Source organism: Lucilia sericata, unplaced genomic scaffold (genome assembly GCF_015586225.1).
Source record: "Lucilia sericata isolate MDLA Ls3-8-SP2 unplaced genomic scaffold, ASM1558622v1 Contig000419F_arrow, whole genome shotgun sequence".
NCBI classification, from domain to species: Eukaryota; Metazoa; Arthropoda; class Insecta; order Diptera; family Calliphoridae; genus Lucilia; species Lucilia sericata.
The window spans coordinates 23,874-49,095 of NW_023994436.1; the positions used below are offsets into that span (position 1 = coordinate 23,874).

Sequence of the window (25,222 nt, forward strand, 5' to 3'; positions counted from 1 at the left end):
AAGTTTTTGACAAGTTTTTCCTCATTTTATGTTAAAAAAAACCAAAAAGTACTTTTTCTACTACTTTTTTTAAATTTGACACTAATATAAGCATTTAACTAGGTTTTCTAAGTCGTTAGTATGTTAAAATACCAAAAAAGTACTATTTTCCAAAAGTACTATATTCCAAAAGTACTTTTCCCCAACTTCCCTTTTCGCAAAAGTACCTTTTCTACTTTTTAAAACTCACTAAATTAAATGTTTTTAAATTGTTTATAAGTTTTCCATTGTTTTTAGCTTAAAACGTGTTAAAATACAGAAAAGTACTATATTTCCAAAAAGTACCAATTCTACTACTTTTCTTTTTAAACTATCGCAAAACTGGTTTCTTTTAAAATTTTACTATGTTTTCATCATTGTTAGTCTAGTCTATAGTGTAGTCTATAGTCTAGTCTATAGTCTAATCTATAGTCTAGTCTATAGTCTAATCTATAGTCTAGTCTATAAGTCTAGTCTATAGGCTAGTCTATAGTCTAGTCTATAGTCTAGTCTATAGTCTAGTCTATAGTCTAGTCTATAGTCTAGTCTATAGTCTAGTCTATAGTCTAGTCTATAGTCTAGTCTATAGTCTAGTCTATAGTCTAGTCTATAGTCTAGTCTATAGTCTAGTCTATAGTCTAGTCTATAGTCTAGTCTATAGTCTAGTCTATAGTCTAGTCTATAGTCTAGTCTATAGTCTAGTCTATAGTCTAGTCTATTAGTCTTAGTCTATAGTCTACTCTATAGTCTAGTCTGTAGTCTAGTCTGTAGGTTAGTCTATAGACTAGTCTATAGTCTAGTCTATAGTCTAGTCTATAGTCTAGTCTATAGTTTAGTCTATAGTCTAGTCTATAGTCTAGTCTATAGTCTAGTCTATAGTCTAGTCTATAGTCTAGTCTATAGTCTAGTCTATAGTCTAGTCTATAGTCTAGTCTATAGTCTAGTCTATAGTCTAGTCTATAGTCTAGTCTATAGTCTAGTCTATAGTCTAGTCTATAGTCTAGTCTATAGTCTAGTCTATAGTCTAGTCTATAGTCTAGTCTATAGTCTAGTCTATAGACTAGACTATAGTCTATAGTCTAGTCTATAGTCTAGTCTATAGTCTAGTCAATAGTCTAGTCTATAGTCTAGTCTATAGTCTAGTCTATAGTCTAGTCTATAGACTAGACTATAGTCTATAGTCTAGTCTATAGTCTAGTCTATAGTCTAGTCAATAGTCTAGTCTATAGTCTAGTCTATAGTCTAGTCTATAGTCTAGTCTATAGACTAGTCTATAGACTAGTCTATAGTCTTGTCTATAGTCTAGTCTATAGTCTTGTCTATAGTCTAGTCTATAGTCTAGTCTATAGTCTAGTCTATAGTCTAGTCTATAGTCTATAGTCTAGTCTATAGTCTAGTCTATAGTCTAGTCTATAGTCTAGTCTAGTAGTCTATAGTCTAGTCTATAGTCTAGTCTATAGTCTAGTCTATAGTCTAGTCTATAGTCTAGTCTATAGTCTAGTCTATAGTCTAGTCTATAGTCTAGTCTATAGTCTAGTCTATAGTCTAGTCTATAGTCTAGTCTATAGTCTAGTCTATAGTCTAGTCTATAGTCTAGTCTATAGTCTAGTCTATAGTCTAGTCTATAGTCTAGTCTATAGTCTAGTCTATAGTCTAGTCTATAGTCTAGTCTATAGTCTAGTCTATAGTCTAGTCTATAGTCTAGTCTATAGTCTAGTCTATAGTCTAGTCTATAGTCTAATCTAGTCTAGTCTATATCTATAGTCTAGTCTATAGTCTAGTCTATAGTCTAGTCTATAGTCTAGTCTATAGTCTAGTCTATAGTCTAGTCTATAGTCTAGTCTATAGTCTAGTCTATAGTCTACTCTATAGTCTAGTCTGTAGTCTAGTCTGTAGGTTAGTCTATAGACTAGTCTATAGTCTAGTCTATAGTCTAGTCTATAGTCTAGTCTATAGTCTAGTCTATAGTCTAGTCTATAGTCTAGTCTATAGACTAGACTATAGTCTATAGTCTAGTCTATAGTCTAGTCTATAGTCTAGTCAATAGTCTAGTCTATAGTCTAGTCTATAGTCTAGTCTATAGTCTAGTCTATAGACTAGACTATAGTCTATAGTCTGGTCTATAGTCTAGTCTATAGTCTAGTCTATAGTCTAGTCTATAGTCTAGTCTATAGTCTAGTCTATAGTCTAGTCTATAGTCTAGTCTATAGTCTAGTCTATAGTCTAGTCTATAGTCTAGTCTATAGTCTAGTCTATAGTCTAGTCTATAGTCTAGTCTATAGTCTAGTCTATAGTCTAATCTATAGTCTAGTCTATAGTCTAGTCTATAGTCTAGTCTATAGTCTAGTCTATAGTCTAGTCTATAGTCTAGTCTATAGTCTAGTCTATAGTCTAGTCTATAGTCTAGTCTATAGTCTAGTCTATAGTCTAGTCTATAGTCTAGTCTATAGTCTAGTCTATAGTCTAGTCTATAGTCTAGTTTATAGTCTAGTCTATAGTCTAGTCTATAGTCTAGTCTATAGTCTAGTCTATAGTCTAATCTATAGTCTAGTCTTTAGTCTAGTCTATAGTCTAGTCTATAGTCTAGTCTATAGTCTAGTCTATAGTCTAGTCTATAGTCTAGTCTATAGTCTAGTCTATAGTCTAGTCTATAGTCTAGTCTATAGTCTAGTCTATAGTCTAGTCTATAGTCTAGTCTATAGTCTAGTCTAAGTCTAGTCTATAGTCTAGTCTATAGTCTAGTCTATAGTCTAGTCTATAGTCTAGTCTATAGTCTAGTCTATAGTCTAGTCTATAGTCTAGTCTATAGTCTAGTCTATAGTCTAGTCTATAGTCTAGTCTATAGTCTAGTCTAGTCTAGTCTATAGTCTAGTCTAGTCTATAGTCTAGTCTAGTCTATAGTCTAGTCTATAGTCTAGTCTAGTCTATAGTCTAGTCTAGTCTGTAGTCTAATCTATAGTCTAGTCTATAGTCTAGTCTACAGTCTAGTCTATAGTCTAGTCTATAGTCTAGTCTAGTCTAGTCTAGTTTAGCAAAGTTTAATTTCCAGGAAATTATGTGTGTTGTAATTTGAAGAAAACTATGAATTTTAAGTTTTTGACAAGTTTTTCCTCATTTTGAGCTGAAAATATGTTAAAAAAAACCAAAAAGTACTTTTTCTACTACTTTTTTTAAATTTGACACTAATATAAGCATTTAACTAGGTTTTCTAAGTCGTTAGTATGTTAAATACCAAAAAAGTACTATTTTCCAAAAGTACTATATTCCAAAAGTACTTTTCCCCAACTTCCCTTTTCGCAAAAGTACCTTTTCTACTTTTTAAAACTCACTAAATTAAATGTTTTTAAATTGTTTATAAGTTTTCCATTGTTTTTAGCTTAAAACGTGTTAAAATACAGAAAAGTACTATATTTCCAAAAAGTACCAATTCTACTACTTTTCTTTTTAAACTATCGCAAAACTGGTTTCTTTTAAAATTTTACTATGTTTTCATCATTGTTAGTCTAGTCTATAGTGTAGTCTATAGTCTAGTCTATAGTCTAATCTATAGTCTAGTCTATAGTCTAATCTATAGTAGTCTATAAGTCTAGTCTATAGGCTAGTCTATAGTCTAGTCTATAGTCTAGTCTATAGTCTAGTCTATAGTCTAGTCTATAGTCTAGTCTATAGTCTAGTCTATAGTCTAGTCTATAGTCTAGTCTATAGTATAGTCTATAGTCTAGTCTATAGTCTAGTCTATAGTCTAGTCTATAGTCTAGTCTATAGTCTAGTCTATAGTCTAGTCTATAGTCTAGTCTATAGTCTAGTCTATAGTCTAGTCTATAGTCTACTCTATAGTCTAGTCTGTAGTCTAGTCTGTAGGTTAGTCTATAGACTAGTCTATAGTCTAGTCTATAGTCTAGTCTATAGTCTAGTCTATAGTTTAGTCTATAGTCTAGTCTATAGTCTAGTCTATAGTCTAGTCTATAGTCTAGTCTATAGTCTAGTCTATAGTCTAGTCTATAGTCTAGTCTATAGTCTAGTCTATAGTCTAGTCTATAGTCTAGTCTATAGTCTAGTCTATAGTCTAGTCTATAGTCTAGTCTATAGTCTAGTCTATAGTCTAGTCTATAGTCTAGTCTATAGACTAGACTATAGTCTATAGTCTAGTCTATAGTCTAGTCTATAGTCTAGTCAATAGTCTAGTCTATAGTCTAGTCTATAGTCTAGTCTATAGTCTAGTCTATAGACTAGACTATAGTCTATAGTCTAGTCTATAGTCTAGTCTATAGTCTAGTCAATAGTCTAGTCTATAGTCTAGTCTATAGTCTAGTCTATAGTCTAGTCTATAGACTAGTCTATAGACTAGTCTATAGTCTTGTCTATAGTCTAGTCTATAGTCTAGTCTATAGTCTAGTCTATAGTCTAGTCTATAGTCTAGTCTATAGTCTAGTCTATAGTCTAGTCTATAGTCTAGTCTATAGTCTAGTCTATAGTCTAGTCTATAGTCTAGTCTATAGTCTAGTCTATAGTCTAGTCTATAGTCTAGTCTATAGTCTAGTCTATAGTCTAGTCTATAGTCTAGTCTATAGTCTAGTCTATAGTCTAGTCTATAGTCTAGTCTATAGTCTAGTCTATAGTCTAGTCTATAGTCTAGTCTATAGTCTAGTCTATAGTCTAGTCTATAGTCTAGTCTATAGTCTAGTCTATAGTCTAGTCTATAGTCTAGTCTATAGTCTAGTCTATAGTCTAGTCTATAGTCTAGTCTATAGTCTATAGTCTAGTCTATAGTCTAGTCTATAGTCTAGTCTATAGTCTAGTCTATAGTCTAGTCTATAGTCTAGTCTTAGTCTAGTCTATAGTCTAGTCTATAGTCTAGTCTATAGTCTAGTCTATAGTCTAGTCTATAGTCTAGTCTATAGTCTAGTCTATAGTCTAGTCTATAGTCTAGTCTATAGTCTAGTCTATAGTCTAGTCTATAGTCTAGTCTATAGTCTAGTCTATAGTCTAGTCTATAGTCTAGTCTATAGTCTAGTCTATAGTCTAGTCTAAAGTCTAGTCTATAGTCTAGTCTATAGTCTAGTCTATAGTCTAGTCTATAGTCTAGTCTATAGTCTAGTCTATAGTCTAGTCTATAGTCTAGTCTATAGTCTAGTCTATAGTCTAGTCTATAGTCTAGTCTATAGTCTAGTCTATAGTCTAGTCTATAGTCTAGTCTATAGTCTAGTCTATAGTCTAGTCTATAGTCTAGTCTATAGTCTAGTCTATAGTCTAGTCTATAGTCTAGTCTACAGTCTAGTCTATAGTCTAGTCTATAGTTTAGTCTATAGTCTAGTCTATAGTTTAGTCTATAGTCTAATCTATAGTCTTGTCTACAGTCTAGTCTATAGTCTAGTCTATAGTCTAGTCTATAGTCTAGTCTATAGTCTGGTCTATAGTCTAGTCTATAGTCTAGTCTATAGTCTAGTCTATAGTCTTAGTCTATATTCTAAACTATATACTAAACTATATTCTAGTCTATAGTCTAGTCTATAGTATAGACTATAGTCTAGTCTACATTCTAGTCTATTGTCTTGTCTATGCGCTTGTCTCTAATCTAGTCTGTACTGTAGTTTATAGGTTAATTCATAGTCGATATTCAAGTTCTTGATTTTTTTAATTAAAACACCAATTTCCTTTTTACATTTTCTTTAATTTTATATATATTTTTTTCATTTAATAATTTATTATATAACTGTTTTTTACAATAAATATTTGTTTTTTTTTTTATTTGATGAACTTGTTTTTTTCTTTAATACCTTTTTGTTCTGCTTAAACAACTAAATTATGATGATTTTTGGTTTTGTTTTTAAAGATTTGTTAACATTTATTTATTTTTGTTTTTTGTATTATTATTAATTAGTTTCAGAGGTTTTTGTTTATTAATAACTAAATTAAAAATAAATTATAATTGAAAAATAGTTAGAATTGTTTGAGGAGAAAAAATTACAATAAGGCTTTTTTAATATTTAAAAAAGTACTTTTGTACAAGTTTTTCCAAAAATTAGTAAAATTAATATAATTTTAAAAGTACTTTTGGAAAAAAGTACTTTTTTGTTACTCTTTCTAAAATTTAGCAAAATTGGTGGCAAATCAAAGAAAAATTTATCTAAATATATTGTGTTATGTTCGTAAGGGAAAATTTGTTAAATTACCAAAAAGTACCTTTTTGCAAAAAAGTACTTTTTTTGTACTTTTCTTTTAAACATTGAAAAATTGTGATATTTAAGGTTTTAAATGGTTTTTGTTAAGGCCTTTACAAAAATTATTAAAAAAGTACCTTTTTAAAAAAGTACTTTTCTGGTATTTTTTTAGAAATTTCGAAAAATATTTGGTAAATTGAAGAAAAAATAATATAACTTTTTTGTTTTGTGTTATTTCTCAGTAATATTAAGTAAAAAGTTGTTAAATTACTAAAAAATACCTTTTTCAAAAAAGTACTTTTTTGGTACTTTTCTTTAAACATAGAAAAAATTGTGAAATTTAAGGTTTTAAATGGTTTTTTGTTAAATGTTATTGTAAAATCCCAAAAAGTTTCTTTTTCAAAAAGTAAGGGAAAATTTGTTAAATTACCAAAAAGTACATTTTTCCAAAAAAGTACTTTTTTGATACTTTTCATTTAAATGTAGAAAAATTGTAAAATTTAAGGTTTTAAATGGTTTTTTGTTAAGGCCTTTAAAAAAATTATTGAAAAATCCCAAAAAGTACCTTTTTCAAAAAGTACTTTTTGCTGCTTTTTTAGAAAATTTAAAATAATAATTGGTAAATTGAAGAAATATTAATATAACTTTATTGTTTTATGTTATTTTTCAGTAATATAAAATGCAAATGTGTTAAATTATCAAAAAGTACTTTTTGCAAAATAGTACTTTTTTGGTACTTTCCTTTAAAATATAGGAAAATTGTGTAATTTAAGGTTTTAAAAAAATTATATATAAATTTATTATTTGAACTGGTTGTTGGTAATATTAAGTGAAAATTTTTGGATTTACCAAAAATGTACCTTTTGCAAAAAAGTACTTTTTTGTTACTTTTTCATAAAATATTGGAAAAATTATGAAATTAAGGGTTTTAACTGGCTTTTTGTTTAAGCCTATTTGGGAAACTGTTGAAAAAAACCCAAAAAGTACCTTTTTCAAAACGTACTTTTTTTTGGTACTTTTTCTAAAATTTTGAAAAATTGTTGGAAAATTAAAGAAAAATGTATCTAAATACATTGTTTTTAATGTTTTTAAGTGAATATGTGTTAAATTACCATAAAGTACCTTTTGCAAAAAGGTACTTTTTTTTGGTACTTTTTCATAAAATACTGAAAATTGTGAAATTTAAGCTTTTAAATGGTTTTTTGTTGTGGCCTTTTAAAAAATTATTGAAAAAATCCAAAAAAGTACCTTTTAAAAAAAGTAAATTTTGGTACTTTTTCAGAAATTTATGAAAAATTGCGGGTAAATTGAAGAAAAATTAATATAACTTTTTTGTTTTATGTTATTTTTAAGTAATAAGTATTACATGAAAAAAGTACTTTTTTGCCACTTTGAAAAAGTTGACAAATTAAAGAAAAATTAATATAACATTATTGTTTTATGCTGTTTTTCAGTAATATTAAGTGAAAATGTGTTAAATTTCCTAAAAGTACCTTTTACAAAAAAGTACTTTTTTGGTACTTTTCTCTAAAATATAGGAAAATTGTGAAATTTAAGGTTTTAAATGGTCTTTTGTTAAAATTATTCAAAAAAATTCAAAAAGTACCTTTTTAAAAAAGTACTTTTTTGGAACTATTTCTAAAAATTTTGAAAAATTGGTGGCAAATTGAAGAAAAACACATTTTAAATGGTTTTTCAAAACAAATCTTTTGTAAATTATTATAATTAGCTATTTTTTTTAAAGTTATTTTATTAGTTTTAAAGAAAATTATTAAGTTTTTCTAGGGGTTTTAATTGTGTTTTTAAGACTAAAGAAATTATTTATTTAATTTTTTTCTTGTTTTATTTGAATTTATTATTATTATTTTTGTTTTTTTCATAAGTTCATACGCAGCGCAGGTTTTCTTTTTTATTATATTTTTTAATATTTTATTCATTTCTTTTAAAGATTTTATTAAAAAGTTTAGAATGATTTTCAAAGGAAAATTATAAATTTAAAGTAAATTTTAAGTTAGTTAATTAGAATTTTTTAAAATATATTTATGGGTTTTTTATTTAGTATTTTTTTTTTTCTTAATATTTTTTTTTATATCACATATAAAAGTTAATCCAAGTTTTTATATATATTTTTATTTAATTTTTTATTAATTAGCATTTTAAATTAAATATTCGTTATTTTGTGAAGCTTTAAGCAATATAAAATAATTAATTTTATTTATTTTTTATTCAGAAATTATTTAATTTAGTTTTGAGTTAGAGAAAAAAGCCTGTATAGTTTACAAAATAAAATATTATAAATTATTTGAGTTTTTTTTTGCTGATTTTCCATATATTTTTTTTTAATTTTATTTAATTTTTTTTATATATTTTGTTTTTCTTTTAAAAATAAATGCTTTTTTCTGTTAGAAAAAATTTTTACGGAAGAATTTTTTTAAATAAATATATTATATATTTATTTTTTTCAGTGTTAAGGTTAATTTTTTTAAGCAAAGTTTAATTTCCAGGAAATTATTGTGTTGTAATTTAAAGAAAACTATGAATTTTAAGTTTTTGATAAGTTTTTTCTCATTTTTAGCTGAAAATATGTTAAAAAACCAAAAAGTACTTTTTTCAAAAAAGTACTTTTTCTACTACTTTTTTTTTTAAATTTGACACTAATATAAGCATTTAACTAGGTTTTCTAAGTCGTTAGTTAAAAATATGTTAAAATACCAAAAAAGTACTATTTTCCAAAAGTACTATATTCCAAAAGTACTTTTCCCCAACTTCCTTTTTCGCAAAAGTACCTTTTCTACTTTTTAAAACTCACTAAATTAAATGTTTTTAAATTGTTTATAAGTTTTCCATTGTTTTTAGCTTAAAACGTGTTAAAATACTGAAAAGTACTATTTTTCCAAAAAGTACCAATTATACTACTTTTTTTTAAACTGTCGCAAAACTAGTTTCTTTTAAAATTTTACTATGTTTTCATCATTGTTAGTTGTAAATAAGTATAAAAACCTGTTAAAATATTTAAAAAGTTATATTTTTTAAAAAAGTACTATTTTTACTACTTTTTAACAATCTTCAAATAAAGTAGCAAAATACTTAAAATTCCTTGTAATCTTTTAATAATTCCTTTAGTATAAACTTTACTTTTATAGGATTTTTTTAATACGTATATTGTTGTTGTTTTGACAAAGAATTTAAAACACTCGGTAGAGCTCCCAGGATCATTTTCTTATGCCGATATATACTTTAGATACATAATAAGACTCAGATAATGTGATCCCAGAAATAAATATTTTCAGAAAATAAATAATTGAGAGACACCACCCTGTGGGACTGCTTGTTTAAGTCTATGGGAATAGATTGGATGTTAACTTCATCGTGATCCTAGCATGTTTCTTCATCGGGTTGGAGAGAGGTTCAACAACATCTACGCTTTCCATATGATCAGGCTGTTTACTGACTGGCTCACCAACCATTAAAACAGTATTGATGGACTTTCTCTCTCTGGGTGCTCAGTGAAATATCGCTACAGTTGGATATGATATTTGCTAACCTGTAACTCTTTTCGTTGGGTTGGAGAGAGACCACAACTTACCAACTTCTAAGTTTAGTTTGCTTCAGTTCATTAGATGAACAATTTCTTAAAAAAAAAAAAATTATTTTCTTCAAAAAGAAAATATATAAAAGGATTTCTACCAGAGACTCTGTTCTGTTTCATTACTACGGTTATATGATCATGTATGTCCTGCTCAATAAGTTATCGTAAAATACACAGACTATAGTCTTGACTATAGGTCAACCAAAAGACTCATATATTCCATATTATAGGCTCGTATATAGTCAATACCATAAACTGGACTATAGTCCATATTATAGTCTTGCCCATAGTCCATACTATATATAATATTTTACAGTCTCGTATATTGTCCAGACTAAATTCTCAGTCTAAACAATAAGCTCGCAAACAGTCTAAACTATATCCTATCGACCAACCATATACTCTAGTCCAAACTATAGTCTCCTCTATATCCTATAGGATCAGACTTGTCTATAGGTCAGAATATAGTCTAGCATATAGGCCAGACTTTGGTCGTCTATAGGCCAGACTATAGTCTCGACTATAGGCCCGTCTGTAGGCCAGACTATAGGTCCGTCTGTAGGCCAGACTATAGGCCCGTCTATAGGCCAGACTATATTCTCGTGTATAGGCCAGACTGTAGTCTCGTCTATAGGCCAGACTGTAGTGTCGTCTATGGGCCAGACTATAGTCTTGTCTATATGCCGGACTATAATCTCTTTTATAAGCCAAACTATAAGTCTCGTCTATAGACCAGACTATAGTATTGTCTATAGGCCAGACTAAAGTCTCGTCTATAGGCCTGACTATAGTCTTGTCTACACGCTAGACTGTATATAGTCTTGTCTATAGGCCAGATATAGTCTTGTCTATAGTCGAGACTACAGTCTGGCCTATAGACGAGACTACAGTCTGGCCTATAGAAGAGACTACAGTCTGGCCTATAGAATAGACTACAGTCTGGCCTATAAAAGAGTCTATAGTCTGGAGACTACAGTCTGGCCTTTAGACAAGACTATAGTCTGGCCTATAGAGGATACTATAGTTTGGCCTATAGACGAGACTATAGTCTGGCCTATAGACGAAACTATAGTCTGGCCTATAGACGAGACTACAGTCTGGCCTATAGAAGAGACTATCGTCTGGCCTATAGACGAGTCTACCGTCTGGCTTATAGACTAGACTATCGTTTGGCCTATAGACTAGACTATCGTCTGGCCTATAGACGAGACTATAGACAAGACTATATCTGGCCTATAGACAAGACTATATATAGTCTAGCGTGTAGACAAGACTATAGTCTGGCCTATAGACAAGACGATAGTCTAGCCTATAGGCCAGACGATAGTGTAGTCTATAAGCCAGACGATAGTCTCGTCTATAGGCCAGACGATAGTCTCGTCTATAGGCCAGACTGTAGTCTCGTCTATAGGCCAGACTGTATTCTCGTCTAAAGGCCAGACTGTAGTCTCGTCTATAGGCCAGACTATAGTCTTGTCTAAAGGCCAGACTGTAGTCTCCAGACTATAGACTCTTTTATAGGCCAGACTGTAGTCTATTCTATAGGCCAGACTGTAGTCTCTTCTATAGGCCAGACTGTAGTCTCGTCTATAGGCCAGACTGTAGTCTCGTCTATAGGCCAGACTGTAGTCTCATCTATAGGCCAGACTGTAGTCTCTTCTATAGGCCACACTGTAGTCTCGTCTATATGCCAGACTGTAGTCTCGTCTATAGGCCAGACTGTAGTCTCGTCTATAGGCCAGACTATAGTCTCGTCTATAGGCCAGACTATAGTCTCGTCTATAAGCCAGACTATAGGCCAGACTATAGTCTCGTCTATAGGGCATACTATAGTCTCGTCTATAGGGCATACTATAGTCTCGTCTATAGGCCAGAATATAGTCTCGTCTATAGGCCAGACGATAGTTTCGTCTATAGGCCAGACGATAGTCCCGTCTATAGGTCAGACTATAGTCTCGTCTATAGGCCAGATTGTAGTCTCGTCTATAGGCCTGACTGTAGTCTCGTCTATAGGCCAGACTGTAGTCTCGTCTATAGGCCAGACTGTAGTCTCGTCTATAGGCCAGACTGTAGTCTCGTCTATAGACTAGACTGTAGTCTCGTCTATAGGCCAGTCTATAGACGAAACTATAGTCTCGTCAATAGGCCAAACTATAGTCTCAGCTATAGGCCAAGCTATAGTCTCGTCTATACACCATGTTTGAAACTATTGTCTTGTCTATAGGCCAGACATTGTTTTCAAGGCTTTAGGGGTGTCTACAGGTCAGAATTTAGGGTTGTCTATAGGTCCGACTTTAGAGTCGTCTATAGACCAGACTATAGTTATCATTCAACAGAAATCAAAATTTTTTTTAGGAATTGCTAGAGCGTTACAAAACAAAAACAACTATTGCAAGGAAAACTAATAAAAAACCAAAATGTTTATTTTAAATTTAAATTATTTAAAATTATATTTTATTTAAATAAAAATTACAGTTTTGTAGTTATAAGCCCAGTGTTTTAAATTCTTAGTTTTATAGGTGGTTAAACGGAAACTCTTTAAATTTGTTTTGTATTTTATTTATAATTTTTTTATTATTATTTTTTATTTGTTTATAATCTGAGGGATGGTTGGTAGGTTTTTCTTTATTTGTTTTTGTTGTTATTTAAATACTGTTTTATTTTCTTTAATATTTTTTTTCAAAAGTTTTGTATTTTTTTTTTAATATTTGTTTTTTAAGACTAAACTGTTAAATTTATTATATGTTTGTTTATCATAAATTTGACTAGATTTCATTTTATTTTGTTTTTTTGTATAATCGGTGTATATTTGTTTGTTTTTTTAATGTTTTTGTTTTAATTAATATTGTTTTCAGTTGTCTAAATATATGATTTTTATTCATTTTTCTTAAACATTTTTTTTAGTTTTAAACTTATTTAATAATTCTTAAGTTTTTTCTTTTTAATTTTACTTAAATTTAATGTTTTTTCTTTCAACTTATTCTAAGGTTTTTATTTACTTTTTTCTTTATAAATAATATAAATTAATTAACAAATTAATTTATGTATTTTTTAGTTTCATAAATTACTTAAATTTTTAATATTTCGATTGCATATTTTTTCAAGCCATTTTCTAGTTAAAGATTTCCTTTTTTTAAAAAAAATGTTTTCTTTGGCTTTAAGGGGGGCTTTTTTTGTTTTTAGAAAAATATTAGCTGAGTCCCAGTTTTAGGTTTCATGTTTTAGTAGTTAAAATTATTATTATTATTATTATTATTGTTATTTCAGGGATTTTTATTAACATCCTCTGACATTGAATTCTAGGCAAAGAATTCAGATTTTCCTTGTAGTTTATAGGCCTCTTCTTCCACTTTGTACATGTCTAAAAGCTATAGGGGAAAGGAAAATAGAAATTTTGAATTTATTAATAAAATTTTGCAAAAATTTATTACCAACAAAGACATTTTAAAGCGTTTATTACTTAATAACTAATTAAAATTTTTTAATAATCTAGTTCTAACTACTATTTACAATTCAAACTAATGATAATTTAATAAATATTTCGTACTTTTACTGCCTCCCATCAATAGTCCAAGCTTCAATACGAACTATAGTCTAGAGTATATTCTCGTCCAGAATGTAGTCCTAACCATAATCTAATCTTTAGTGTATTTTCCATACTATAGTTATGTCTATACTCCAAACAAAACTCTCGTCTACAGCCTCAAATATAGTATCGTCTACAGTTCTGTCTATATATTGCCCTTTACTCTTCAGACTAAAACTTCGTGTATTTCCCAGACTATCATAGTCTCTACTTTCCTGAATATAAAGTCACGCCTATTGTACATGTTTTTACATATAGTAATGGGTACAGTCTATAACGAGAGCATAATCCAAATTTTACACTTTATATTGCATTTTAGATATTCTTCCATTCTTTAGACTTGTCTGTAGCCCAGATTATAGTCTTGTGTTTAGTCCTTACTATACTCTCATATACAATGTCATCTTAGTATTTAGACTATACTTACAGTGCTGTCTCGCCTATAGTACAGACAATAGTGTAGTCTATAATACAGATCTTGGTTTCGTCTATAGGCCAGACTATAGTCTCGTCTATAGTGCGGACTTAAGTTTTGTCTATAGTCCAGAATGTCTACAATCTCGTCTATAGTCCAGACTATATTCTCATCTTTAGTTTCGTCTATAGTCCAGATTATAGTTTCTTTTATAGTTGAAATTATAATCTAGTCTATAGTTCTGACTCTTGTCTCGCCCACTGTTCAGAATAGAGTCTTGTCTATAATCTAGCCTATAGTGTAGTATATAGTCTAGTCTATAGTCTAATCTTAGACAAGTCCATAGTCTAGTCTCTAGTCTAGTCTAGTCTATAGTATAATCTATAGTATAGTCTATAGTCTAGTCTATAGTCTAGTCTATAGTCTAGTCTAGTCTAGTCTAGTCTAGTCTATAGTCTAGTCTATAGTCTAGTCTATAGTCTATTCTATAGTCTAGTCTATAGTCTAGTCTATAGTCTAGACTATAGTCTAGTCTATAGTCTAGTCTATAGTCTAGTCTATAGTCTAGTCTATAGTCTAGTCTATAGTCTAGTCTATAGTCTAGTCTATAGTCTAGTCTATAGTCTAGTCTATAGTCTAGTCTATAGTCTAGTCTATAGTCTAGTCTATAGTCTAGTCTATAGTCTAGTCTATAGTCTAGTCTATAGTCTAGTCTATAGTGTAGTCTATAGTGTAGTCTATAGTCTAGTCTATAGTCTAGTCTATAGTCTAGTCTATAGTCTAGTCTTTAGTCTAGTCTATAGTCTAGTCTTTAGTCTAGTCTATAGCCTAGTCTTTAGTCTAGTCCATAGTCTAGTCTATAGTGTAGTCTATAGTCTAGTCTATAGTCTAGTCTATAGTCTAGTCTATAGTCTAGTCTAGTCTATAGTCTAGTTTATAGTCTAGTCTATAGTCTAGTCTATAGTCTAGTCTATAGTCTAGTCTATAGTCTAGTCTATAGCCTAGTCTATAGTCTAGTCTATAGTCTAGTCTATAGTCTAGTATATAGATAATCTTGTCCATAGTTTCGTCTATATTGCAGACTTTAGTCGCGTTTATATTAGTCTGTAATCTCAAATCGTCTACAGTCCAAACTATATACTTGTACCATATATATTCCAGACTATAGTCGTCACTATAGACCAGACTATAGTCAGGAATATAGACGAATTGAGTCTCTATAGTCCCGTCTATATTTATTACTATAGTCTAGTCTATAGTCCAGACTATAGCTTCATGTATAGTCTGTCTATTATCCCTTTTATAGTCTCATTTATAGTTTCGTCGATAGTGCGGATTGAATCCCAGACTAAATTCTCTTTCTTCTATATCCAATATAGAGTGTTGTGTGTAAACTCTCCTATGTTATTGTCAGTAGTATTTTCTATAGTCCGAAAAAATTCTATATTTTGTCTTTAGAAATCTTAAATTTCTTTTTATACCTTAAAAATATATATACATGTTAAGCGTGGAAATAACAAGTAAAAATTAAAAAAAAAATTTCGAAATTATATGCCGATTTTAGCAGGACTGTTTACAGAATACTTAAACTTTGAGTGACACAGTCAGTTTTCTAAAAAAAAATCTAGGAATAACAGCCTTGATGCCATCAAATTGATCCTTTCACGATGACCTGGAGTGTATTTACTTTCTAGCCAAACTATTTATTATGTCACACGAACAAAACCATATAAATGTTTAAATGTCCTGTTCTGGAAACCTCCCAAATAATCTTGGAATATGGATATCCTAACTGTCTTTCCCTTTCGTTTTTCAGCTGAAATTACTATCACAATAAAGTCCTCTATTAGAGAGTGTTAAATTTAGATATTTCTAAAAAAGTTCTAGGATCAATATTCCGTCCTAAAGTCAAACATTTTTGATGTCTTGAGTATATGTTGGAATATAAAAGTCTTAATACTATCAATCACTAGCTTTTAAGAAGTATTGAATATCCACTTATATAAAGGCTTCCTTTGGTAGAAATTTAGATTTATCCAGATTCTTCGCTTTTAGGTTCCGTTTACCAAATCAGGCTAACTTCATTTTGAGTTGGAATATGGAAGTCTTAACTATCATTCTTTTAAGATTTTCAGCTCTAACATAATTTATTTGAATATCCTCTTTTAGAAACAGTATGAATTGGATCAATATGGCAAAGTTCTTGGATCCATATTCCTCTTTAATTCCCCATCTTGCCAATTTCTTATCTTGTTATTCTCACGCTTATCATCAAATAAATAATAAATTGTTTAAATGTGTTTAAAATAATAATATGAGCATTACAATATTTATAGCCATTAACTAATTACTTTGATCTTTTTTAGAATTGTTCTTTTATATAGTGATTTGTGTGTTTTTATATATCTATATATAATATATGGATTTGAATGAATTTGAACTAAAGAAGAATCGAAAAAAGAACAAAATCTAAAATATGTTGTGATTTTTCTAAGCGGTAGTAGTAGTAGTAGTGGTATTATTGGTAGTAGTTGTGGTAGTAGCAGTAGCTGTAGTATCAACTAAATTAGTTAAACTGGCTACAGTGTCGTTTAGCGGCTGTGTATCAGTTAGGCTTAGTACCTTTTGTACATCAGTACTAAATTCCTCGACTTGTTTGCTATGGGCCAATTTAAGTTTTTCCATAGCACGACCCTGTTTAACGCCAATTTGCTGTTGATGAAAACAATACAATAAAAGTTAATAAAATATATCTCTGAAAGGATCTTCCAATAAATACCTTTTTCTCCTCCATAAAACGTTTAATATTATTTTGTCTCTTCTCTCTTAGACGTCGATCTTTTTCATTTTTAGTTTTTAAGGTTTTATCATTTTGCACCTCTTTGGCGGTATCGGCGGAGGTCTTTGCCTGTTTGGCATTTAAATCTTTGACATCTCTGTCAATGGAAGGGGAGAGTTATTACAAATTTGTTAAGGAATTCCTTTTAAGTTAACTTACTTGGCATGTCTTTCTTCCAATTGCTTGATTTGTTGAGCCTGCACTACCAACATTAAAGCCTTCATTGCTTCTTGTGAGTCTTGTACATGCTGGCGCAATAGATCCCATTCTTCTTTCTTATGACGGGCAATCATTTCAGTCCATTGTTTGGTTTGTTCTGCAATGGCAGTTTTTATTGCAGAATCATTACGTATTTCATCTTTGCTGTAAGAAAAAAATTAAAAACTTTTAAGAACCAATTCCAAATTGAAATAGTCAATTCCCTGCTTAAATGAGATTATTTCTAGTTCAGTTCTAGTTTAGATCTAGTTCAAGTTCTAGTTCAGTTCTGTTCTAGTTCTGTTTTAGTTCTGTTCTAGTTCTGTTCTAGTTCTGTTCTAGTTCTGTTCTAGTTCTGTTCTAGTTCTGTTCTAGTTCTGTTCTAGTTCTGTTCTAGTTCTGTTCTAGTTCTGTTCTAGTTCTGTCTGTTCTAGTTCTAGTTCTAGTTCTGTTCTAGTTCTGTTCTAGTTCTGTTCTAGTTCTGTCTAGTTCTGTTCTAGTTCTGTTCTAGTTCTGTTCTAGTTCTGTTCTAGTTCTGTTCTAGTTCTGTTCTAGTTCTGTTCTAGTTCTGTTCTAGTTCTGTTCTAGTTCTGTTCTAGTTCTGTTCTAGTTCTGTTCTAGATCGTTCTAGATCTGTTCTAGTTCTGTTCTAGTTCTGTTCTAGTTCTGTTCTAGTTCTGTTCTAGTTCTGTTCTAGTTCTGTTCTAGTTCTGTTCTAGTTCTGTTCTAGTTCTGTTCTAGTTCTGTTCTAGTTCTGTTCTAGTTCTGTTCTAGTTCTGTTCTAGTTCTGTTCTAGTTCTGTTCTAGTTCTGTTCTGTTCTAGTTCTGTTCTAGTTCTGTTCTAGTTCTGTTCTAGTTCTGTTCTAGTTCTGTTCTAGTTCTGTTCTAGTTCTGTTCTAGTTCTGTTCTAGTTCTGTTCTAGTTCTGTTCTAGTTCTGTTCTAGTTCTGTTCTAGTTCTGTTCTAGTTCTGTTCTAGTTCTGTTCTAGTTCTGTTCTAGTTCTGTTCTAGTTCTGTTCTAGTTCTGTTCTGGTTCTGTTCTAGTTCTGTTCTAGTTCTGTTCTAGTTCTGTTATAGTTCTGTTCTAGTTGTGTTCTAGTTCTGTTCTAGTTGTGTTCTAGTTCTGTTCTAGTTCTGTTCTAGTTCTGTTCTAGTTCTGTTCTAGTTCTGTTCTAGTTCTGTTCTAGTTCCGTTCTAGTTCTGTTCTAGTTCTGTTCTAGTTCTGTTCTAGTTCTGTTCTAGTTCTGTTCTAGTTCTGTTCTAGTTCTGTTCTAGTTCTGTTCTAGTTCTGTTCTAGTTCTGTTCTAGTTCTGTTCTAGTTCTGTTCTAGTTCTGTTCTAGTTCTGTTCTAGTTCTGTTCTAGTTCTGTTCTAATTCTGTTCTAGTTCTGTTCTAGTTATGTTCTAGTTCTGTTCTATTTCTGCTCTAGTTCTGTTTTAGTTCTGTTCTAGTTCTGTTCTGGTTCTGTTCTAGTTCTGTTCTAGTTCTGTTCTAGTTCTGTTCTAGTTCTGTTCTAGTTCTGTTCTAGTTCTGTTATAGTTCTGTTCTAGTTGTGTTCTAGTTCTGTTCTAGTTGTGTTCTAGTTCTGTTCTAGTTCTGTTCTGTTCTAGTTCTGTTCTAGTTCTGTTCTAGTTCCGTTCTAGTTCTGTTCTAGTTCTGTTCTAGTTCTGTTCTAGTTCTGTTCTAGTTCTGTTCTAGTTCTGTTCTAGTTCTGTTCTAGTTCTGTTCTAGTTCTGTTCTAGTTCTGTTCTAGTTCTGTTCTAGTTCTGTTCTAGTTCTGTTCTAATTCTGTTCTAGTTCTGTTCTAGTTATGTTCTAGTTCTGTTCTATTTCTGCTCTAGTTCTGTTTTAGTTCTGTTCTAGTTCTGTTCTGGTTCTGTTCTAGTTCTGTTCTAGTTCTGTTCTAGTTCTGTTCTAGTTCTGTTCTAGTTCTGTTCTAGTTCTGTTCTAGTTCTGTTCTAGTTCTGTTCTAGTTCTGTTCTAGTTCTGTTCTAGTTCTGTTCTAGTTCTGTTCTAGTTCTGTTCTAGTTCTGTTCTAGTTCTGTTATAGTTCTGTTCTAGTTCTGTTCTAGTTCTGTTCTAGTTATGTTCTAGTTCTGTCTAGTTCTGCTCTAGTTCTGTTTTAGTTCTGTTGTAGTTCTGTTCTAGTTATGTTCTAGTTCTGTTCTAGTTCTGCTCTAGTTCTGTTTTAGTTCTGTTTCTAGTTCTGTTCTGGTTCTGTTCTAGTTCTGTTCTAGTTCTGTTCTAGTTCTGTTCTAGTTCTGTTCTAGTTCTGTTCTAGTTCTAGTTCTGTTCTAGTTCTGTTCTAGTTCTGTTCTAGTTCTGTTCTAGTTCTGTTCTGGTTCTGTTCTAGTTCTGTTCTAGTTCTGTTCTAGTTCTGTTCTAGTTCTGTTCTAGTTCTGTTCTAGTTCTGTTCTAGTTCTGTTCTAGTTCGTTCTAGTTCTGTTCTAGTTCTGTTCTAGTTCTAGTTCTGTTCTAGTTCTGTTCTAGTCTGTTTCTAGTTCTGTTCTAGTTCTGTTCTAGTTCTGTTCTAGTTCTGTTCTAGTTCTGTTCTAGTTCTGTTCTAGTTCTGTTCTAGTTCTGTTCTAGTTCTGTTCTAGTTCTGTTCTAATTCTGTTCTAGTTCTGTTGTAGTTCTGTTCTAGTTATGTTCTAGTTCTGTTCTAGTTCAGTTCTAGTTCAGTTCTAGTTCAGTTCTAGTTCAGTTCTAGTTCAGTTCTAGTTCAGTTCTAGTTCAGTTCTAGTTCAGTTCTAGTTCAGTTCTAGTTCAGTTCTAGTTCAGTTCTAGTTCAGTTCTAGTTCAGTTCTAGTTCAGTTCTAGTTCAGTTCTAGTTCAGTTCTAGTTCAGTTCTAGTTCAGTTCTAGTTCAGTTCTAGTTCAGTTCTAGTTCAGTTCTAGTTCAGTTCTAGTTCAGTTCTAGTTCAGTTCTAGTTTTAGTTCAGTTCTAGTTTTAGTTCAGTTCTAGTTCAGTTCTAGTTCAGTTTAGTTCTAGTTCAGTTCTTGTTTAGTTTTAGTTATCATAGATATCTTCATCATCACCTCTACACTTACCTTTTTCCCTTGATGAGTTTATCGATAGCTGCATTCTGTGTCTTCTGCACACCCATACGCTCCTTGGTATGCTTCTTCTTCAACGTATCCAATTCTTTATTCTGTTTCTTGGCTTGTTTTTGGAAACCCTTTTCGCTGCGCAAAGATTCCAATGTCACCGGTTCAAATACCAAAGGCGCTTCCTTTTTCTCTTCTTCCTTAGCTTTGCCAGCATCTTTGGCTGCACCACTACTTTGTTCCTCAATACCCAAGGCCTTCATTTGTTCGTTTTGTTTCTGGGCAGCACCCGCAAAACCGCGAGGATCTGAAAGCATAGCCATGAAATCTTCAAAGCCATCGGGTACATAGATTTTCAATTCGATGTTGACAAACAGCATGGGCAGAGACATGGGAAAGTTGGCCTCAGTACGTAGGGAGACATGACGATAGCCCGCCTGCAGACCATCTAAAGGTAGTATACGTTGACCAATCATTTTGCCACTCTCTTCATAGACGCCGAAACGTAACACAGCCAAATCGGGCAAGACAACTTTACGGAATACAAAGGGATCTTCATTATACACAGGATTCAAGCCGTTGTTCGGCACCAAACGGGTTCTGAATTCTTTCTTTACGGTATCGGAGGGTAAGCCATACATATCGACTTCAACATAGGTGCCGACTTTTTTATCTGATAAAAATTGACCGGCTATGATTTTTACAGAACACTGAGCGGCAATTACACCGTCCACGGGAGCATCAGCAAATGGATCGAAATCTTTGTCGGAACGTCTCATGAAATCGGGTTTCAGCAAATAACCGCAACCACCGTTATACTCAAATTTGCCCTGATTCAATTGCATGGGCAAATCGGAGGTTTGGAAATTTAAAGACACCATTTGGCAGCCAGCATTCCAGAATACTTGAGGCATATAATTGGAAGAATCGGCACGTGTACCTTTAGGATAGATACGTGACATCTGACGTTTATTGTAATTGACAAAATCAATGGCATTTTGTTTTAGATAATTCATGCCCGCCGACTCCGCAAACGAGGACATGTTATGGGCAATATTTTTCTCGATGGCCTTATCAAAGCCCTGGAATTTAATGGGTTGGGCATAGTTGACCATAGACGACAACCAGGGATGGACATTGGTCGTTGAACCGCTATAGGCCACAGCCGCTTCGGCACCCTCCGCTGGAGCACCCTCTGCACCGGGCTCAGCAGGGGCGCCTCCCTCCGCTGCGCCAGGTGGTGGTGGAGCAGGCTCAGGTTCAGGTGGTTTTGCCGCACTGGCATCTTCTTCGGGATCATCGTCTGTCTTGAGTTCACCTTTTAAGAATAATTCAAGTTCGACTTTTTCCACTTCCGGTTTCATGCGTTTGTTTTTAATCATGATTTTCTTTAAAAGTTTATTAGGCGGTGGGAGTGGTAAACCAGGTTCAAGCTGTGAAATGGTTAGTAGAAATTTTCAGAGAAAGAGAGTGGTAGAGTTTGGTTATGGGTTTAGGATTAAGCTCATGGTACATATATTAATTTGAAAACTTACCGGATGATCTGGCAGAGGTTCCTTTAGTAAATATTCACCAAAGAAGTCATCACAGTACTTGGCTAATTTATATTGCTGGGCACGATTGCAATGATTTTCAAATGATAATATAACAGGATATTCTGAAGCCACAAAGGCGCAATCGGCTATGGCTTGTATGCAATCCTAATAAGATTTAAAATTGTTAAAACAAAGTGGGAATAGTTTCTACTATAAGTTACCTTAAATAATATTTCTGTACAGTAGGCATGACCGTGAGTAACAATTGGTTCTTCATCTTCTCCTTTGCCATTCCAACAGTCCAATTCAACGCAGCTGTAAACAATACTTAGATTAGTTCTCTTACATTTTTTCTGGTTCTCTAGATGATCTTACCGACATCCTGCCAACATAGTTTGTCGATACATTTCCACCGAAGATTTGCCACCAATTTGTCTACCCGATAAATAGGTATTATGTGAACTATTTATATAATAATGTGAAAGCGGTTGATCCATTTCCATATAGATATCTAAACGATCCAAAAACACAGGAGCATTTTCATCAGACATTAAGTAACGTTTAAAGCCATCCATAGATAGTTGACCTGGGAATGAGACATTTTTAGAGAATTTTTGAATTGAACTTTTATGTGAAACGGTTCTGCGATCACAAATCTAGTCTTTAAGTCTAGTCTAGTCTATAGACTAGTCTATAAACTAGACTATAGTGTAGTCTATAGTCTAGTCTATAGTCTAGTCTATAGTCTAGTCTATAGTCTAGTCTATAGTCTAGTCTATAGTCTAGTCTATAGTCTAGTCTATAGTCTAGTATATAGTCTAGTCTATAGTCTAGTCTATAGTCTAGTCTATAGTCTAGTCTATAGTCTAGTCTATAGTCTAGTCTATAGTCTAGTCTATAGTCTAGTCTATAGTCTAGTCTATAGTCTATGTAGTCTAGTCTATAGTCTCGTCTATAGTCTCGTCTATAGTAGTCTAGTCTATAGTATAGTCTATAGTCTAGTCTCTAGTCTAGTCTATAGTCTAGTCTATAGTCTAGTCTATAGTCTAGTCTATAGTCTAGTCTATAGTCTAGTCTATAGTCTAGTCTCTAGTCTAGTCTATAGTCTAGTCTATAGTCTAGTCTATAGTCTAGTCTATAGTCTAGTCTATAGTCTAGTCTATAGTCTAGTCTATAGTCTAGTCTATAGTCTAGTCTATAGTCTAGCCTATAGTCTAGTCTAGTCTACAGTCTAGTCTGTAGTCTAGTCTGTAGTCTAGTTTATAGTCTAGTCTATAGTCTAGTCTATAGTCCAGTCTAGTCTAGTCTATAGTCTAGTCTATAGTCTAGTCTATAGTCTAGTCTATAGTCTAGTCTATAGTCTAGTCTATAGTCTAGTCTATAGTCTAGTCTATAGTCTAGTCTATAGTCTAGTCTATAGTCTAGTCTATAGTCTAGTCTATAGTCTAGTCTGTAGTCTAGTCTGTAGTCTAGTCTGTAGTCTAGTTTATAGTCTAGTCTGTAGTCTAGTCTATCTAGTCTGTAGTCTAGTCTATAGTCTAGTCTATAGTCTAGTCTTATAGTCTAGTCTATAGTCTAGTCTATAGTCTAGTCTATAGTCTAGTCTATAGTCTAGTCTATAGTCTAGTCTATAGTCTAGTCTATAGTCTAGTCTATAGTCTAGTCTATAGTCTAGTCTATAGTCTAGTCTATAGTCTAGTCTAGTCTATAGTCTAGTCTATAGTCTAGTCTATAGTCTAGTCTATAGTCTAGTTATAGTCTAGTCTATAGTCTAGTCTATAGTCTAGTCTATAGTCTAGTCTATAGTCTAGTCTATAGTCTAGTCTAGTCTATAGTCTAGTCTATAGTCTAGTCTATAGTCTAGTCTATAGTCTAGTCTATAGTCTAGTCTATAGTCTAGTCTATAGTCTAGTCTATAGTCTAGTCTATTGTCTAGTCTATAGTCTAGTCTATAGTCTAGTCTATAGTCTAGTCTATAGTCTAGTCTATAGTCTAGTCTATAGTCTAGTCTATAGTCTAGTCTATAGTCTAGTCTATAGTCTAGTCTATAGTCTAGTCTATAGTCTAGTCTATAGTCTAGTCTATAGTCTAGTCTATAGTCTAGTCTATAGTCTAGTCTATAGTCTAGTCTATAGTCTAGTCTATAGTCTAGTCTATATCTAGTCTATAGTCTAGTCTATAGTCTAGTCTATAGTCTAGTCTATAGTCTAGTCTATAGTCTAGTCTATAGTCTAGTCTATAGTCTAGTCTATAGTCTAGTCTATAGTCTAGTCTATAGTCTAGTCTATAGTATATAGTCTAGTCTATGTGGTCTAGTCTATAGTCTAGTCTATAGGCAAGTCTATAGTCTGGTATATAGTCTGGTCTATAGTCTAGTCTATAGTCTAGTCTATAGTCTAGTCTATAGTCTAGTCTATAGTCTAGTCTATAGTCTAGTCTATATAGTCTAGTCTATAGTCTAGTTACGTCTATAGTCTAGTTTATAGTCTAGTCTATAGTCTGGTCTATAGTCTAGTCTATGGTCTAGTCTATAGTCTAGTCTATAGTCTCTTCGATAGTCTAATCTATAATCTATTGTATAGTCTATGGTCTATTGTATAGTCTAGTTTGTTATTTATTCTATAGTCTAGTCTGTGCGATTTGTGACCGAAAATCTGTAAGTCTTAACGGGTTTTTTTTACTCACCCGCTTTCTTCTTATCCTCACTCAGTTCATAATCATTAATGATCTCCGTACATCTCTTTTCATCGTATAGAGGATATAAAATTTCGTTCATGCGAGGATCACGTTGTTTCTCATTCATAAATTGTACTAACTGCACCAGTTCTATAACATCCGATTTGCCTTTGGTTCTGTGAATTAGAAATAAGTGTTAATAAAATGTTTTCGCTTTGTTTTTGTTTGTTTCAAGTTGAACTTACATGGTGGTAAATAACTCTTCAATATCATTTCTAGGACAGACTTTATGATACAGTGTATAAAATTTATCAAATGTGAATTCATCTCGTGTCATAGAGCCACCTTTGTCATCGGGCAAACCGAGATCTTTGAAACATTGATAGACTAGCTTTTCCGTTTTACCCGAAGCAAATGTTTTGGCCACTGTTTTGACGGGAATTTTACCATTTTTCTCCACTTGGAAAGTTAAACGCATCCAACTGGTAGAGGAGGGGGAAAAAAAGAAGGCGTATTAATAGGAGTAAAGGTCAAAGGTTAAGATAAATTAGAAATTACAATACATTAAGGCAAATAGGGAAAATGGAAAACAATACATACCTGTTTTAAAGGGAGTTAAATTTTTGCTTTAATTTAAGAAAAACTTACCAGTTTTGAGGTCCTATTTAGAGGACTTTTTACCAGACGTATTAAGTGGTCTTAATTTCTATAATCCTCACAGGAACTCTTATTTAAATTCATTTGCAACAAAAAGTTTCATAGTTTTTCTATACCCTCTAACCTCCCTCTTAACCATTTACCCGACTATCTTTAAGAATTCCATTAATGGCTTAAAGTGCTTGCAGAAGATATTGAAAGAAAAAAAATGACTGGGAATTTCTAAGTAACACAATAAAAATTATGCTCTGTGCAATTGTGTTCGGTACTTTTCCATGAAACCACAATATAAATGACATGCATAAACATGTTATATATACGAATACAATAACAACAATAAGAGAAAATGGCAATAAATAATCTCAACTAAAGGTTAAAGTTCATTGAAACTCAGTGCAAAAACAAGAGATGTGGTGAGTAGAAGCAGCAGCAGCAGGAAAATGTTGGCAAATATTTTCAACTGTATTAACTGTTTTTGAAATTTAGGTCAATATATTCTTTT

General features: G+C 31.9%; 1 protein-coding gene across 1 annotated transcript in view; it reads right to left on the reverse strand.

Annotated features, from left to right (window-relative positions):
* Positions 1-12,906: 12,906 nt before the first annotated feature.
* LOC119604708 (1-phosphatidylinositol 4,5-bisphosphate phosphodiesterase) overlaps positions 12,907-25,222 on the reverse strand; it is a 40,966-nt gene continuing 28,650 nt past the window's right edge. Inside the window, 10 exon segments of the mRNA XM_037957493.1 lie at positions 12,907-13,136; positions 16,392-16,481; positions 16,549-16,705; positions 16,768-16,971; positions 19,856-21,285; positions 21,388-21,552; positions 21,609-21,702; positions 21,763-21,973; positions 24,073-24,239; positions 24,309-24,545. Coding sequence (XP_037813421.1) covers positions 13,068-13,136; positions 16,392-16,481; positions 16,549-16,705; positions 16,768-16,971; positions 19,856-21,285; positions 21,388-21,552; positions 21,609-21,702; positions 21,763-21,973; positions 24,073-24,239; positions 24,309-24,545 — 2,824 coding nt within the window. The 3' untranslated portion in view covers positions 12,907-13,067.